This window comes from Lepidochelys kempii, chromosome 2 (genome assembly GCF_965140265.1).
Source record: "Lepidochelys kempii isolate rLepKem1 chromosome 2, rLepKem1.hap2, whole genome shotgun sequence".
NCBI lineage: Eukaryota > Metazoa > Chordata > Testudines > Cheloniidae > Lepidochelys > Lepidochelys kempii.
Window position 1 is genome coordinate 214,830,672 of NC_133257.1, and position 15,331 is coordinate 214,846,002.

The window sequence follows — 15,331 nt, forward strand, 5'->3', positions numbered from 1 at the left end:
TGTCAAAGGCTTTCTGAAACTCCACATACAGTATATCCACTGGATCATCCTTGTCCACGTGTTTGTCGATGCCCTCAAAGAATTCTAATAGATTGGTGAGTTATGATTTCCCTTTACAAAAGCTGTATTGACCCTCCCCCAACAAATCATGTTCATCTATGTGTCTAATAATTCTGTTCTTTACTTAGTTTTCAACCAATTTGCCTGGTACAGAAATTAGGCTTACTGCCCTGTATTTGCCATGATCACCTCTGGAGCTTTTTTTAAAAATTGCAGTCGTATTAACTATCCTCCAGTCATCTGGTACAGAAGCTGATTTAAGTGATAGGTTACATACCACACTCAGTTTCATATCTGAGGTTTTTTCAAAACTTTTGGGTGAATACCATCTGGTCCTCATGGCTTACTACTGTTTAATTCAATTTGTTCCAAAGCGACTCTACTGACACCTATGTCCGGGACAGTTCCTCAGATTTATCACCTAAACAGAATTGATCAGGTGTGGGAATCTCCCTTACATCCTCTGAAGTGAAGATGGATGCAGAGAATTCATTTAGTTTCTCTGCAATGGCCTTCATTGAGTGCTCCTTTAAGACCTTGATCATCCAGTCGCCCCACTGATAGTTTGGCAGGCTTCCTGTTCTGATATACTTAAAAAAAAAATTGCTGTTAGGTTTTGAGTCTTTTGCTAGCTGCTCTTCACATTCTTCTTTGGCCTGCCTAATTGTACTTTTACACTGGACTTGCCAGAGTTTATGTTCCTTTCTATTTTCCTCGGTAGGATTTGACTTCCAATTTTTAAAGGATGCCTTTTTGCCTCTAACCTTTTCTTTTAGTCTGTTGTTTTGCCATGGTGGCATTTTCTGGTCCTCTTACTATTCGTTTTTATTTAGGGTATATGTTTAATGTGAGCCTCTATTATGGTGTTTTTAAAAAGTTTCCATGAAGCTTGCAGACATTTCATTCTTGTAACTGTTCCTTTTGTTTTCCGTTTAACTAGGTTCCTCATTTTTGTGTAGTTTCCTTTTCTGATTTTAAATGCTACTGTGGTTGGCTTCTTTGCTATTCTCCCTCCCACTCACAAAGATGTTAAATTTAATTATATTACAGTCGCTATTACCGAGCAGTTCAGTTATATTCACCTCTTGCACCAGATCCTGTGGTCTACTTAAGACTACATCAAGAAGTGCCTTTCCACTTGTGGGTTCCAGACTAGGTGCTCCAAAAAGCAGTCATTACACTAAAGGAGTCTAGAAACTTTATTTCTGCATCCCATCCTAAGGTGACATGTACCCAGTCAATATGGGGATAGATCCCCCATTATTACTGAGTTTTGTATTTTTATAGACTCTTTAATCTCCTGGAGCAGTTCACAGTCACCACCACCATCCTGGTCAGGTGGTCGGTAGTATATTCCTAATGACACTCCTTATTTAATCATGGAATTTCTATCCATAGAGATTCTATGGTACAGTTTGACTCATTTAAGATTTTTACTATATTTGACTCTATACTTTCTTCCACATACAATGCCACTCCCACACCAACATGATCTATTCTTTCATTTCTATATATCTTGTGCCCTGGTATTACAGTGTTCCATTGATTGTCATCATTCCACCAAGTTTCTGAGGAGCCTATTATATCAATAGCCTCATTTAATACCAGGCACTCAAGTTCACACATCTTAGTATTTAGACTTGTAGCATTTGTATACAATCACTTATAAAATTTGTCAATATTTAGTTGTCTGACTTCATGTGATGTAATTGAGTGGGACTCTTTTTCATGTGACTGTTTCTCTTCAGTTCCTACCTGTACTTTATCAACTTCTATCCTCTCCTTTTTACTAGGTTATAGAGAATCCCCATTAATAGATCCTCCCTTATGGGATGTCTCTGTCAGAACGGTGTGCTCCTTCACACCTGTCATCTTTCCTCAGCTTTAGTTTAAAAACTCCTCTACTACCTTTTTAATTTTACATGCCACAAATCTGGTTCTGTTCTGTTCTAGTTTGGGTGGAGCCCATCCTTCCTCCTAATAAACCTAAAACTGCATGCACTGTGTGTCCCTAGTCCTCTGACTGCTCAGTGCTGGGACTGGACAACAGGGAATGGATCACTTGATGATCACCCTGTTCGTTCTGTTCATTCCCTTTGAATCATCTGGCATTGGCCATTGTTGGAAGACAGGATACTGGGCTAGAAGGACCATTGGTCTGACCCAGTATGGCCATTCTTACATTCAAAGGTGGAAAAGACCCAGAGGATATCTAAACCATCCCCCTAACTTTCCAGGACTGTTCTTTACAGTAAATTTTCAAGTGCCTTGTTCTGTCTAGTTTTCAAAACACCCCAATTCAGTAGTCCATCCCTATTCAGCAAAGTGCATAAGATTGTACTTATAGTTAAGTATGTCTTTAAATATTTTGTTAGAGTCTATCTGAATACAGAATTCCACATATGAGTCCTATAACCATGTGGATACCAAATTGTGAAACATATTGTTTTGGTTATAACAACATAAATTGTCATAATCATCAGTTAATTAGTTGTGTCCATCTACTCTAACTATTTCATAATGTAAATTACTTTGATGTGCCAGATAGCTTCCTTTTTCTTGAAGAATGTGCTAGCATGTGCTATACAATACTCACAAAAATACAGTTAGAGACTACAACACTTCTAATCTTGGCATTCCTAGTAAATTAAATTGAAGAAAAGCCTTCAGAAACTCAAATCCAGGAAATCATGTGGCCCAGACAACACATCAGATGAGATGCTGGAACACAGCACCTAGCATCTAAAGTATCTTCTTCTAAAACTCTTTAATGGAACTGGATGTAAAATGAAATTTCCCTCTTATGAAAAAAATTGAATTTTTGAAAAAAAAATTATTCTGAATCAGGACAAAAAGTCAAATATTCAAATCTTTTTGTGGAGAAAAATTCTAAAAAATCCATTTTGGGAGCACCAAAACTGAATTTTTCAGCTTGTTTCCCAGGCTGCCCGGTGGACTGACAGCAAACCACTGTTATGTTAAATTGAATGGAATAATAAATGAGCACAGAAAATCAAAAGGTATTCATGTGACCCTCTCACTGTACAACACCAAACAGTTAAACATGGTTTGGTGTTTCAAGTACAGCCTACTTAGTCCAGTGGCAAATGCCACCACTGAAAAACTTATAAATCTTTTATTAAAGATACAAAAAAGAAAGGAAAAACCATTAAAACAGTTGAAATGTAAAATATTAAGTAAGCCTTTTAACCATATCATTTATTCCCTTTCCCTTTAACAGCAGAAAGTTGTTATGGGGGAAAAATCCCTGTCTGCCAGTCTTTTAGATGCTATTAAAGATGGTATTAACTGTGCTTTTTGGGAAAAAGAGAAGAAGTTAATCGAGATGGGTTGCAGCTGTTGTTGCTAAAGTCTGATCCTACTTTCTCGAAGACAACCAAGACAAACACACTAAAGGGCAGAAAAAGAACAGCAAAGACAGAAAATGGAGCTTCTGTCTCTGATGCCTACTTGCAACCTCACTGCTGGAGACACATAGGCACGGTACATGGTCTTATCAACCACTCTGAGACCTGACAAACTTGCAGCAATGTTAGGCTGTTTAAGACATTGCTTTTAGCTGCCTTTCTGGCAACAAGCTCACAATAACTGTATTGCAATAGATGCAGTCTTGGCTGAAGAAGCCAGACTCATATTAAACAAAAGACAAAATCAGAGAGATAGTAAAGAGAATAAATAAGGTGGTGGAGAAAAAAAGGACACAGGAAGGAGGAGATAATAGCACGAACCCAAGTCTTATATCCCATGTGTTGTTCAGGATTTAGCCAGAGCTGGTGGAAGTGGCAATGTGTCATGGTGGACTCCAGAGTCCCGGAGACGGTGGGAGTGGCAGCCATGATTTTGAAAGCTCGCTCCTTTCAATCTACCCATCTCCCCATCACCACCATTTTGATCCTACTCCCAACTCTTCTTTTTAAGGACTTCCAAAAGTGGATGAGGGATGGAAGAGCTCATCTCTTCATTATTTTTTCCACCAGTTAGGCCTAATTTCCGACACACCAATTTTGGTCCATTAATATCCAGTTCCTTTCTCTTCTTGTTTACCAGTTATAATCTTAACACACTCCTTGGGTGGATTCAATAGATCTTTTTGTTTGGACTAATTCAGTCTTCCCATCTTTAACCACTAGCTGTCATTTCTAAGCAATTTTATGTAACAGGCCAAGCTGAACTTTTGTTACCTTGGACAATTTAGAGTACAGGCCTCTGCACCAAACCGGCCAGACTTCCAAAAGTTTCTATGGCATTGACACAGTCCTGTGAAACTGTTTGGTTCTGTAGAATCATCATTTTCTGACAGAAGCCTAATTCTCTTAAAAAAAAAATTTCAACCAACTCTGGTTTAACCCAACTTCCCAGTCTGGATACGTCCCTGAGATATAATCAGATAGACTATCCCAATATAAAAAAGTGGAGATGTTCTCAACTGAAACTACTACAGAGTTATCTGTTTTAGCAGCAACATCAACAAACCTCTGCAGCAGCATCAACAAAAGACTAATGCAGTATCTCACCAACCACAATATAATACATGAAAGCCAAACTCATTTCCACCTGGAGAAATGAACCACAAATCACAGATGCTCATTAACAAAAATGTCAGAAGTAAAAAAAGGGAAAATATTTACCTGCTTCATGGATTTTAAAAAAGCTTTTGACTTAATCTTAGTCTAAACCCAGAAAAGAGAGGCTGCTCAGCCATCAAAATAGAGGAGAAACTGAGATAGACACTTTCTACACCAAGGTCCCAAATACAAGAATCATGAGAGAGATTTCCTCAAAGAATTTAAATTTTTAAAATATGTAATCAAAGATCAATGAGGAAAAACTGTTTCTGACCCTCAGAGAAAGGACAGAAATGGTAGACATAGCATCACACTATGTAGCAACTTGCCACTGGATCAGGAAAGGACAGTAATGATAAATGGACACAGTGAAGAAAACCCCAAATATAGTGTGTAACTTTATTCTGGATAGGTTGTACCAAATTCTGGCAGACACCTGAGTGGTCTATCTTTTTTTTTAAACACTTTAGCAACACTTGTATAATTTACCATGCCAATAATGTCTCACTGAATTGATAGCCCATGAAAAGTCATACCTGAACATCATTTTCTGGTAACTAGTCATAGGCAGAACAAAGAGATGGAACTAGACCTTGGATTAGCAATAACTTTGATGCATTACTGGCCACTTGGCTCAGAGATGACTGACGAATATCCAAGCATAATCCCAGTTTCCAGGTGCCAGTGCTGTAATAATAATAATAGTAAAACAAGTGCTGTCCAAAATGGAGCTTTTCATTGGCAAAGGGAGATTCTAAATTACTTTGCAATACCTGGCCAATAATAAATGTCATGCTATATAACACTTTAAAACTATATATTGAATAGTTGGAATAAAAATGTATAAGAAGTCTTTCCCCTCCACTATTCATCATTCACTGATTTAAAGCTTGTTTCCATATTCGAGAATAGTATTAAATAATTAAAGCAAACTAGTCTCAGCTCAGGGCTGGATAGAATTCAGTCTAAGGCAGACTGTAGTGTCCAACCCACTTTTCACCTGTCTGAATTCCCTTTAAGAGTTTATTGCTTAGTGCTGGTGCAGTACTGTGAAGAGACCCAATCAGGAAGTGTCTGGGCCTGCTCTGTTCCTAGTGTGGGTGGAACAAAGTTCTTCAGAGAAAAGAAAAATATGATCTGTCTACAGATAATCTTGGGCCAGTTCCCTAATCTCCTCTAGGTAGACCAAAAGCTTTAGTTACCTTGGTTCCCAGAATGATCTATTAGTCAACAATAGAATTCCAGTCTTTAGACACAAAATACTTCTATGTTTTTGATCGCAACATAAGGATAGAAAACATCTAGTTTCCTATTTTAGTTTTTTGTACAGTCACTGTTTGGGGTGAGCTTTACTAGTCATTGTTTGGGAGGAGAGTTAGGCCCTCTTCTATAGCAATATTATTGGATTTTTTTCCACACTCCTCTATTTTACAAGTAAATCACTGGAAACCCTTGCTCCAAGGTTTCGAATCTTAAGCCGTGAGCTTTCAGCTACATTCACAGCCTGAACAGTAGTGAGCGCTGGACAACCTACTGTGGTTGACACAGTGTTAGTGTAGGTTTCAGAGTAACAGCCGTGTTAGTCTGTATTCGCAAAAAGAAAAGGAGTACTTGTGGCACCTTAGAGACTAACCAATTTATTTGAGCATGAGCTTTCGTGAGCTACAGCTCACTTCATCGGATGCAATTCATCCGATGAAGTGAGCTGTAGTTCACGAAAGCTCATGCTCATATAAATTGGTTAGTCTCTAAGGTGCCACAAGTACTCCTTTTCTTTTAGTGTTAGTGTAGACACTGTATAACTTATGTTGACCTTAACAGTCCTCTAGCAGCTGTCCCAGAATGCCTGACATGGTCTGCTCTGGTCATAATTGTGAACTCCACTGCCCAGGAGTCATGGAGACCAGAAGCCACCGAGCCCTTTAAAAACCCAGCTGTCTCTTGCTGCACGCAACTGCCCAACACCATGGGCGGCCAGTGACCTGGCCTTTGGGGGAAGCTAGCCCTCGGCCCCTCTCCTTGGGCCCAGAGCTCTCTCCTTCTTCCCTTCTGCCCCACTCCCCCGCAGGAGCCCAGAGCACCCCCACCACAGCTCCCGGCACCAGCGCCCCAGTCCTGTGCGGCCAGGCCCAGAGCTCCAGGCAGCGCGGCTGCACCTCTACCAGCCTCAGAGTGCCCTGAGTCACTACAGGAGGCAGGGCAGTCAGCCCCAGCCAGTCTGGGCCAGCCAGGTCAGAGTGCTGGGAACCACAGGAGAGGGCCTGGCCTGCGGGTGGAGCATGGGAGGATCCACATTAGGCTGTTTGGGGAGGCACAGCCTCCCCCTGCCTATGATACCCGCCGCCCATGCCCAACCGACAATGCCACCTACACACTCCAGACACATTCCTGCCTGGAGTAGACAGGAAGTATTGGATCTCCTGAGCCTGTGGGTAGAAGAGGCTGTGCAGACCTCGCGGTCATAGAAACACGGACATCTACCAGCAGATTGCATGGGGGATGCAGGTGAAGGGGTATGACAGGGATCGCAGCAGTGCTGCGTGAAAGTGAAGGAAATGTGGCAGGCAAATCAGAATGCCAAGGTGACAAATGGTTGATTTGGTGCTGAGTCACAGACCTGTCACTTTTGCTATGAGATGCAGGCCATACTTAGTAGAGACCACACCAACACCCTGCAGTTCACTCTGAGAAGCCCGAGGACTCTGCTGAGAACAGTGAAGAGGAGGATGGGGACATACAATTTGGGGTTCCAGCTGTGCTGCAAGCCAGGATCTGTTTGAGATTCCATCCCAGTCCAGTCAGCCCTGGTAGCTGAGCTCGGGTAAGCCCGATGCAGGGGAAGGAGCCTTGGGTAAGTGTGTAAATGCATTTCCCACTACTCTGTTTAAATGTACAGATGGTGCCCAACCCCAGCATTAACAGGACACAGGTATCGATTTTTCATTAAGCTACTCATTCTAGAAGAGGTATTGGTACAACAAAGAGGTAGAGCTGTTATTGTTCCCCTCGAGAGTTAGGCAGGGGAGCGGGTGTGGAGCAGTTTATTTATGTACACAGGGATGTCCCTTGAATCCTTCTGAGAGATCTCAATGAAATTTTCCTGGAAGCATTGTGCTGTCCTCTCCCAAAGGTTTCTAGGGATGGCAGATTTATTCCTTCCTGTATGGAAGGATACTTTCCCACGCCGTCCACGATGACCCTGGCAGGCACCATTACAGTAAATGGGCTAAAGGTAAATGGGCCTGAGGTGGATTTGGAATGTAAGCAGCAGATGTGCTCTCTGTGCCTTTATTCTAGCCCATACCCGGTTTTACTACTTCCTGATATTTTCCTGATTTTAATTAATTCCTTTCTAAATGACAACGTAATGGCTAGCCCTTCTAATCCTCCTTAGTGACTGACATGTCTTGCCTGAGTGTCATCAAATGGGGCTGTGACAAACTTTCCCCACACTTCAAAAGCAAAAATGAAACATCAAAAAGTAAGTGTGTGCCTGGTAAATACAGCCAAGCTCAGAAACAGAAAATCAAAATATGTCTAGAGATTAGAGCAAGTAAAAGAATGACATTTTCCCCCAAAATTATTAGTCAACATTTTCTGATTTTCCAAATATGTTGTTCACTCCATAAGCAGATCAACCCCTTGCAAAATAGTGTGGTTTCTCTCTTTAAAAGTAGCTGAGAGCTCAAAAATGTAGACATGGGGGCACTGGACCTGTACTGTCAGTGACTTTTTGAGAAACGAATGGGCCCGGGGGGCTCATTTGGTAAGCCCAACGGGCTATGTCTGATATCCAGAAGAAGGGAAGTGGTTTAGTGTAGCTGGAGCTATAAAGACAGGTTTCAGAGTAGTGGCCGTGTTAGTCTGTATTCCCAAAAAGAAAAGGAGGACTTGTGGCACCTTAGAGACTAACCCATTTATTTGAGCATAAGCTTTTGTGAGCTACAGCTCACTTCATCGGATGCATCACGAAAGCTCATGCTCAAATAAACTGGTTAGTCTCTAAGGTGCCACAAGTCCTCCTTTTCTTCTTGGAGCTATAAAATGTGCCCCCAAACTTGCAACAACAGAAAAAGCTGGAGCTAAACGCTAATTAGTCACGGAGCAATTAAAGGTTTGCCATTCGAAAGGGCTAAAATAAACAACAAATCCAACCGGAAGGAGAAATCGAGAAACTGAACGTTGCCTTGTCTCTCTTTTTTTTATATCCGAGCCCTTGGGGAGCGTGTCCTGCGTGCTCCCCAGAGCAGGCCGCCGGTACCGGCCGTGTGTGCTGGCCTGGAGGAGAGGGGTGGGATGAGGGAACTGCAGGCTCGGGCTCAAGCGGAGGGGGAAGGGAGCGGGCTGCGGTATTCACTTGCTCAGCGGCTTGGCTTCCGCCTCTTCCCCGCGGGCGGACTTTCGCCCCGGGCTTCTCTCTTCCCTCTCTCTCGGTAGGGAGGCAGCCGGAGCCATGGGCGGCCCCGCAGCTCCGCAGGGAGGCCTCTCGGGGTCCCAGCAGGTCCGCATGATGTTCTATGCCCTGCAGCCCAATGAGAGCTCCTTCCCCAGCCTCGAGGAGGTGCCCGATTATGTGAATAAGGTGAGAGCACGGCGGCGAGCTGGGCTAGGGACAGGAGATTTCGCTCTGCCTGTCGTCTCCCGGCCCGCCCCTCGCTCCTCTGTCTCTGTGTCCCTTGCATCCCCCTGTCTGCCCCTCTCTCTGTGCCCCGTGCCTGGCCTCACCTTCCTCCTCTCTGCCCCTTGCAGCCCCCTGCCTACCCCTGTGCCCCGTGCCTGGCCTCACCTTCCTCCTCTCTGCCCCTTGCAGCCCCCTGCCTACCCCTGTGCCCCGTGCCTGGCCTCACCTTCCTCCTCTCTGCCCCTTGCAGCCCCCTGCCTACCCCTGTGCCCCGTGCCTGGCCTCACCTTCCTCCTCTCTGCCCCTTGCAACCCCCTGCCCACCTCTCACATACCAGCTGCCCTTTACAGCCCTTCACTCTTTTCTCTGCTTGTCCCTCTCTGCTTGGATTTCACCTGCACCTCAGTATTACCAACCCCAGGCTGTCCAAAATGAGTCTACCTCCCTTCCCCCAATGAGTTTGCCATAAAAATAATGAGACTTTAAAATGCTGCCTTTTTATTTGCCTTCTAGTTTCTGAGCCTTTAGAGTGCACTAGCTTCCTGTTTTCAAGCTTTCTGCAACCACGGGGGCTAGGAAGTTTTATTGTAAATGAAAGCTGAGATTTCCATGCTATCTCTTGGTACTAGCAACTGAGGTTTTAAGAGAAACCTCAGATATTGTGAGACTGGTGATAACATTGCAAGGTTTGACAATCTGTGGGTATAATGGGTGAAAAATTGAAATGGATAGCTTTAATATAAGGGGAACAGATATTATTTTCTCATAAGGAGTTTGAGATAGTACTGTACCCTGCTTCCCAGAATATGCACATAGATCTCTCTGCCCTGAAGAGCTTGCCACCTGGCTGGGACAAAGAAGAAAGAAAGCGACTATTTCCATTTAAAAAAATGAAGATAGTTAAAATGAAGGAGAAAAAGAAGCTTTGGGAGAGTCAGCTCAGACTTGTTTGTGCCATGCACACCCCAGCTTTAGTTAACTTTCAGATGATCTGTTCCGCCCCTAGAACCAGTCAAAGACTTGCTGTACCAGATGCTAGGGATGGATTATTTATTATTTTATTATTGTTATCAGTAATGCAGGAGCACCCAGGAGCCCCAATTAGAATGGGGCCCCATTGTGCAAGGCATTACAAGTACATAGGCCATGACTACCCTAGAAAAAGTTTACCCATATAGCTCTACCACTTAGTATAGACACAGTTTATGCTGGCAAAAGAGTGCTTTGGCCAACATAGCAAAATAATCTATATTGGCAAAAGCATTTTTATGACGTTATAACTGCAGTGACACTCGGGCTTTTCCCAGTATGTTTTGCAAAAAAATTACACCCTGCAACCAATAATGGCAAAAGTTTCTATGCTGGGCATGGTAATGACAAGGCCTTTCCTTGAGGAGCTTACAATTTAAAGGATAATATAACAGGTGGATGAGACAGCAAGTGATTAAACAAACGGATTTTTGGGGAGTGAGTGCAAAATAAAGTACTTTAGTATAAGCAAGCTGTATACAAGGACTTGGAAAATTTATCAGACCAACTTAAGTGTTTCTGCGGGAGGGACTCATCCAGTTGGCAATGCCTTCTGAATCACTTGAGTATCTCCAGTGCTACTGCTGAGTAGAGAGGGGAAACTACAAAACGGAGTGCTGGCTTCCTTTTAGAACAGGAAGCCTAAACCTATTAGCTCCCCCTACCTTTAATATCCGCCTCTGGTTATAGCAGGATTCTGAAGTAGTGCTTTGTGGAGAGCCAGCCCCTGTTTCTCACCAAAACTTCAGGCAAAAGAAAGGGTGTTTGGATACCATTTGGGACACTGGCCCTCAACCATACTCAGGGGTCCATTTTTCCATATCAGTTTGTAGATAACTGAATTTGGAAATTCCTCTTCCCCTTAATTACCAGAAGGAAAAGGGAAAATTCTGTGTACCTTTCTTCCCTCATTTCAGGGTATCTGGAGTGTTGCAATATGGAATGGTGGTTTCTCTGTGCCCCTGTGAAGCTTCCTGTCTAACATGGGTGTAAGAAGATGGGGTAGACTCGGCTACTCTACCCTTCTTCCCGGACTCTATTTCTTGGATCCTCTCCTGGTCCCACAAATGGGCAGCTCTAAAGCTTGACTCTGCTTCTGCTCATAGCTTTCACAGCAGGCAGCAGCATGCTCTACTTCTGCTACTTTGAGAAGGTATGAGCAGCAGCAGAGGTGCTGAATGTCTGTGTCCAATCTCAGGAATACGTAGTACTGCTGGTCTCAAGTGGTCAAAAATCATGAGTTGGCCTCACCCCTGAAAAAATCATGAAATTGGCTTGAAAAATTATGAGGTTTTTTTTTGAAAAGTGGCTTTCTTTTAATTTGTGTCTGTTGAGTGCACTCGGTTCATGTTTTCAGGCTTTTCTGCTCTATCATGAGAGCTAGAAACTTGTATTTCATTTTAAGTGAAAGCTGGGATTTTCATGTAATAAGCTTACAGGAGCTGTGACTAAGAAAACACCAAATACTGTGAGATCTCAATAAAATCATGAGAGTTTGCACAGTGAATATAATATTCCACCAGTTTACATTTGGTTCATATTGAGAATATTATTTTGCATCCAGAAGGACTTTTTTAAAATGACACTTTAAATTCTGCAGAAATTGATGATTTAAGTGCTCACTCAACAAAGATAGCTTCCTCCTGAATGCTGAGAGTGGACTGTTCAGGCTACAGATGAAAGCTAAATGGAGTTCTTATCAATCCCAAACCTACTTACAGTATTTCTGGTGGTGTGGTGGGCAAAAAGGTGGGAGTTGGAAATGGATGGGGCGAGGAAAGCACTTCTAGAGTTTGAAACCTAGGTTAGTTGATCTCTTCAAACTGCTTTCTGACAACAACAAGATTTGTGGGAGAGGAACAGCAGTTGACTTGGATTCAGACGCTCAGATCCATAAATGAGAACTGTTTACTGGCAAGCTTCTTGACTGGCAAGTGGGCAAGACAATATGAATGGTGCCCCCTCTGGCTGTCTGACATAGCACTCCCTGTTTGAGAACCAGGGAACACTGTCAGATGGCTGCGTGTGACATAATCACACAATGGGAAACAGATGCTAAAAGCGGTAGTTGTAAAGGAGTTGCAGTAGTGACAAGAGTGTACAAAAGTCAAATATTTTAAGCAGTGTAGTTGTTGGCAGGTAAAACAAATAGCTATGCACAACATAACCATATGTTTCCTATTCACCATTCTCCCTTCATCCTTTAAGGTTCCCCCAACTGGTGTCCTTCTCTGGGTCTGTGCAATTTGCAGTGCCGAACTTGCTGCTCCATAGCTCAGTCCCATACGGTAGTATGAAGGCCCGGATCTGGCTCCTGGTATTGAGGTCAATGATCCCTTACAAGGACTGGGCCTTTAATGTGCCAATTCTTCTCCCAGCTGTCTACATACTCATTTTTTTAACTTGTCATTGAGCTTTGGTCGAGAGGACGGGAAATGTTTGATACAGCTATTTTTCTAACAAAATGCTATATTTTTAATCATATCTCAGAAAAAAATCATGTTTCCTATTTAGTATTGAAGCAGGTGATGCAAAAAACCAAAAAAAGGGAATATGGTTTTATTGAGAACTGTGTAGGATTGTTGTATTTCAAATCAAAAATATTTATGACTTATTGGTCCCAAATTATCAATATTGATGTACCTGTTTAGGTTTGTTCCAGGAAGGGGATCTTTGAGGCATTCTTTTGGCTTTCAGTCATTGGGTCTCCATTCTTTCCAAAAGGTTTCACGTTATAATTTAGAGTCCAGTCCTGCAAACACTCACTGCTTGGCATAGTGCTTTAAAAACTTCATTGCAACAACTCAGGTCTTAGTCAAGGCCTATATATTCCACTACTGTGGAATTTGTCACAGAATTCTTCCCTTCCCTCATATTTGGGAAGATAAATTAAAACTGGGACCAAGTGTTGCGTTGCCTTCTTGAGACTTCCCACAGCAGGAAAAAATATTTCTGTGTGGTTTAAGCCACCCACATTCACCTTGGTTGGCAGTTCATTCTGTATCCTAGTGAGGGAAGTGTAAAGGTCTGTCTTGTTATCTATTTGACACCAGATCCTTTGGGCAGAGACACTCATCTAGTGTGCTTATTCCACAATCCCTGCCTGCCTCTTGTGCCTCCCCAGTGCCAAAAGCCTCAAATGACCCGTCACCAGCTATGCAAACCTCCTGTTTCATTCCTGACAGCATCAGTAATAGAGGTATAACATTTTGTACAGCAGTACAGAAATCTGCTGTGCATTGAAAACTGGAAATGAGGGGAGAATATAAAGCAAATTGAATTCAATATAAACATAAACAGGCGCTGTGAATTAAACTCTGCCTTAACAGTAGCAAATAATGTGTTCCATTTAAATGTTTGCAGGATTAAGTCTTTTAATCTGGGCAGAAATAGCTGATGGCACCAGATCTGATTTTTTCATACTCTTGAACTCAAACAGTGACCGCACAAACTTAAGCAAGCATAATCATAAGTTTATCTTAAAATTCAAGTTGAAATCAATGGAACTATGCCAATGTAAATTTTTAGTTCTTCAGTGTTTGGTGTCTTGAGGTCATTATTTTTTTCCCAGTGAATCACGTGGTAAAATGCCCATTCATTCACTTGCAATCTGAAGATGCTGCTGGTATGGCTGGAAAAGGATTTCGGCTGTACAAAACAATCTACGGCTCTTACGGAAAAGTTCCTGTAGCCAAAGTCAGCACTATCCTCCCACCTCCAGTCAAAAAGATTAAATGAGAAATCATGTCCTATATGGAAGTGCCATCCAGAATGAAACCATCTGGAAAATTTGTGGCAATGTATATCAAGTGTTTTATATGTACACAAGGACATGCAATAATCAACTCAAATTTGTTTACAAATCAATATATATTTATTCAACTTTTTGCAGATATTATTTTCTTTATTGTTCATATCCATTTTTGCCATGAGTGTAGTTAAAATTTTCACACCGTAGCCCATTACATCCTCTAGACACAACAATAATAAAGAAAAGAAAAGGCTTGGGGAGGACCATTCTAAAATGTCATTGTGGTATCTTCTAACATATGATGCTATTCTGAGTAACCTGCTTGCTATCGTGTTCAGAAATTTATGCAGAATTCAGTTTGTGTTATAATTGCTCTTCTCAAATCCCTTTTCAGGCTACGCCGCTTTTCCTTGTCTTGATGCTGTTGGAGTTTGTTGTCAGTTGGGTTTGGAAGCATCAGGCACCAGGGCGGATCAATGATAGCATAACTTCTGTCTCTGCAGGAGTCCTGTCTCGACTTCCAGAGTAAGTATGACTGTTGTATTGGCTTTATTCATTCCTCATTTGGAGGGAGGGGGAAGAATTGCCTTATAAATATTTTAAAAGGTTGTAGTTAACCCAAATTAATTAGTCAAGACGTGGATGCAGCTTTGCCAAAAATTGATTTTGCATTAACAAGGTGTAAATTTCTTTCTGAAATGTAACAGTAAATTTAATATTTAAAGGATATTAACCAAGTCCAACTCTGTCTTGAAATCTGTGACTTTGGTTAGGTAGACTGCTTCTTGTGTTACAATACAATGTATATTTAAATCTGTTTTCTTCTGTTAGCTCTCAGGCAAGAGCAAAAAAATATACATATCTCCTTTCCATTGGTCTACTAAAAAAGAAACGTATATTGAAGTAATAAGGATAGATTTCTCAACATGGGCCTGATCCAGTGACCATTGAAATCAATGGGAGTCTCTTGTTTAACTCCAGCAGGTTTTTCATAGGTTTTTAAGGCCTGAAGAGACACTGTGATAATCTAATCTGACCTCCTACATAACACAGACCATAGGACTTCCTTTTATTAATTCCTGCTTTAAATTCAACAGCTGTGATTGAACTAGACCATATCTTTTAGAAAAACATCCAAGCTTGATTTTAAAATTCCCAGTGTGGGTGGGGGGAGGCATAGCTCAGTGGTTTGAACATTGGCCTGCTAAACCCAGGGTTGTGAGTTCAATCCTTGAGGGGGGCCATTTAGGGATCTGGGGCAAAAATTGGGGATTGGTCCTGCTT

General features: G+C 42.1%; 1 protein-coding gene across 2 annotated transcripts in view; it reads left to right on the forward strand.

Annotated features, from left to right (window-relative positions):
* Window positions 1-8,986: 8,986 nt before the first annotated feature.
* Window positions 8,987-15,331, forward strand: part of AGMO (alkylglycerol monooxygenase) — a 270,823-nt gene continuing 264,478 nt past the window's right edge. The window contains exons 1-2 of one of the 2 annotated variants that reach the window (XM_073333806.1): window positions 8,987-9,228; window positions 14,442-14,572. In XM_073333806.1, the coding sequence (XP_073189907.1) occupies window positions 9,100-9,228; window positions 14,442-14,572 (260 nt within the window). In that variant the 5' untranslated portion in view covers window positions 8,987-9,099. The remainder of the gene's footprint in view (window positions 9,229-14,441; window positions 14,573-15,331) is intronic. The other variant, XM_073333805.1, reaches the window with a different exon arrangement.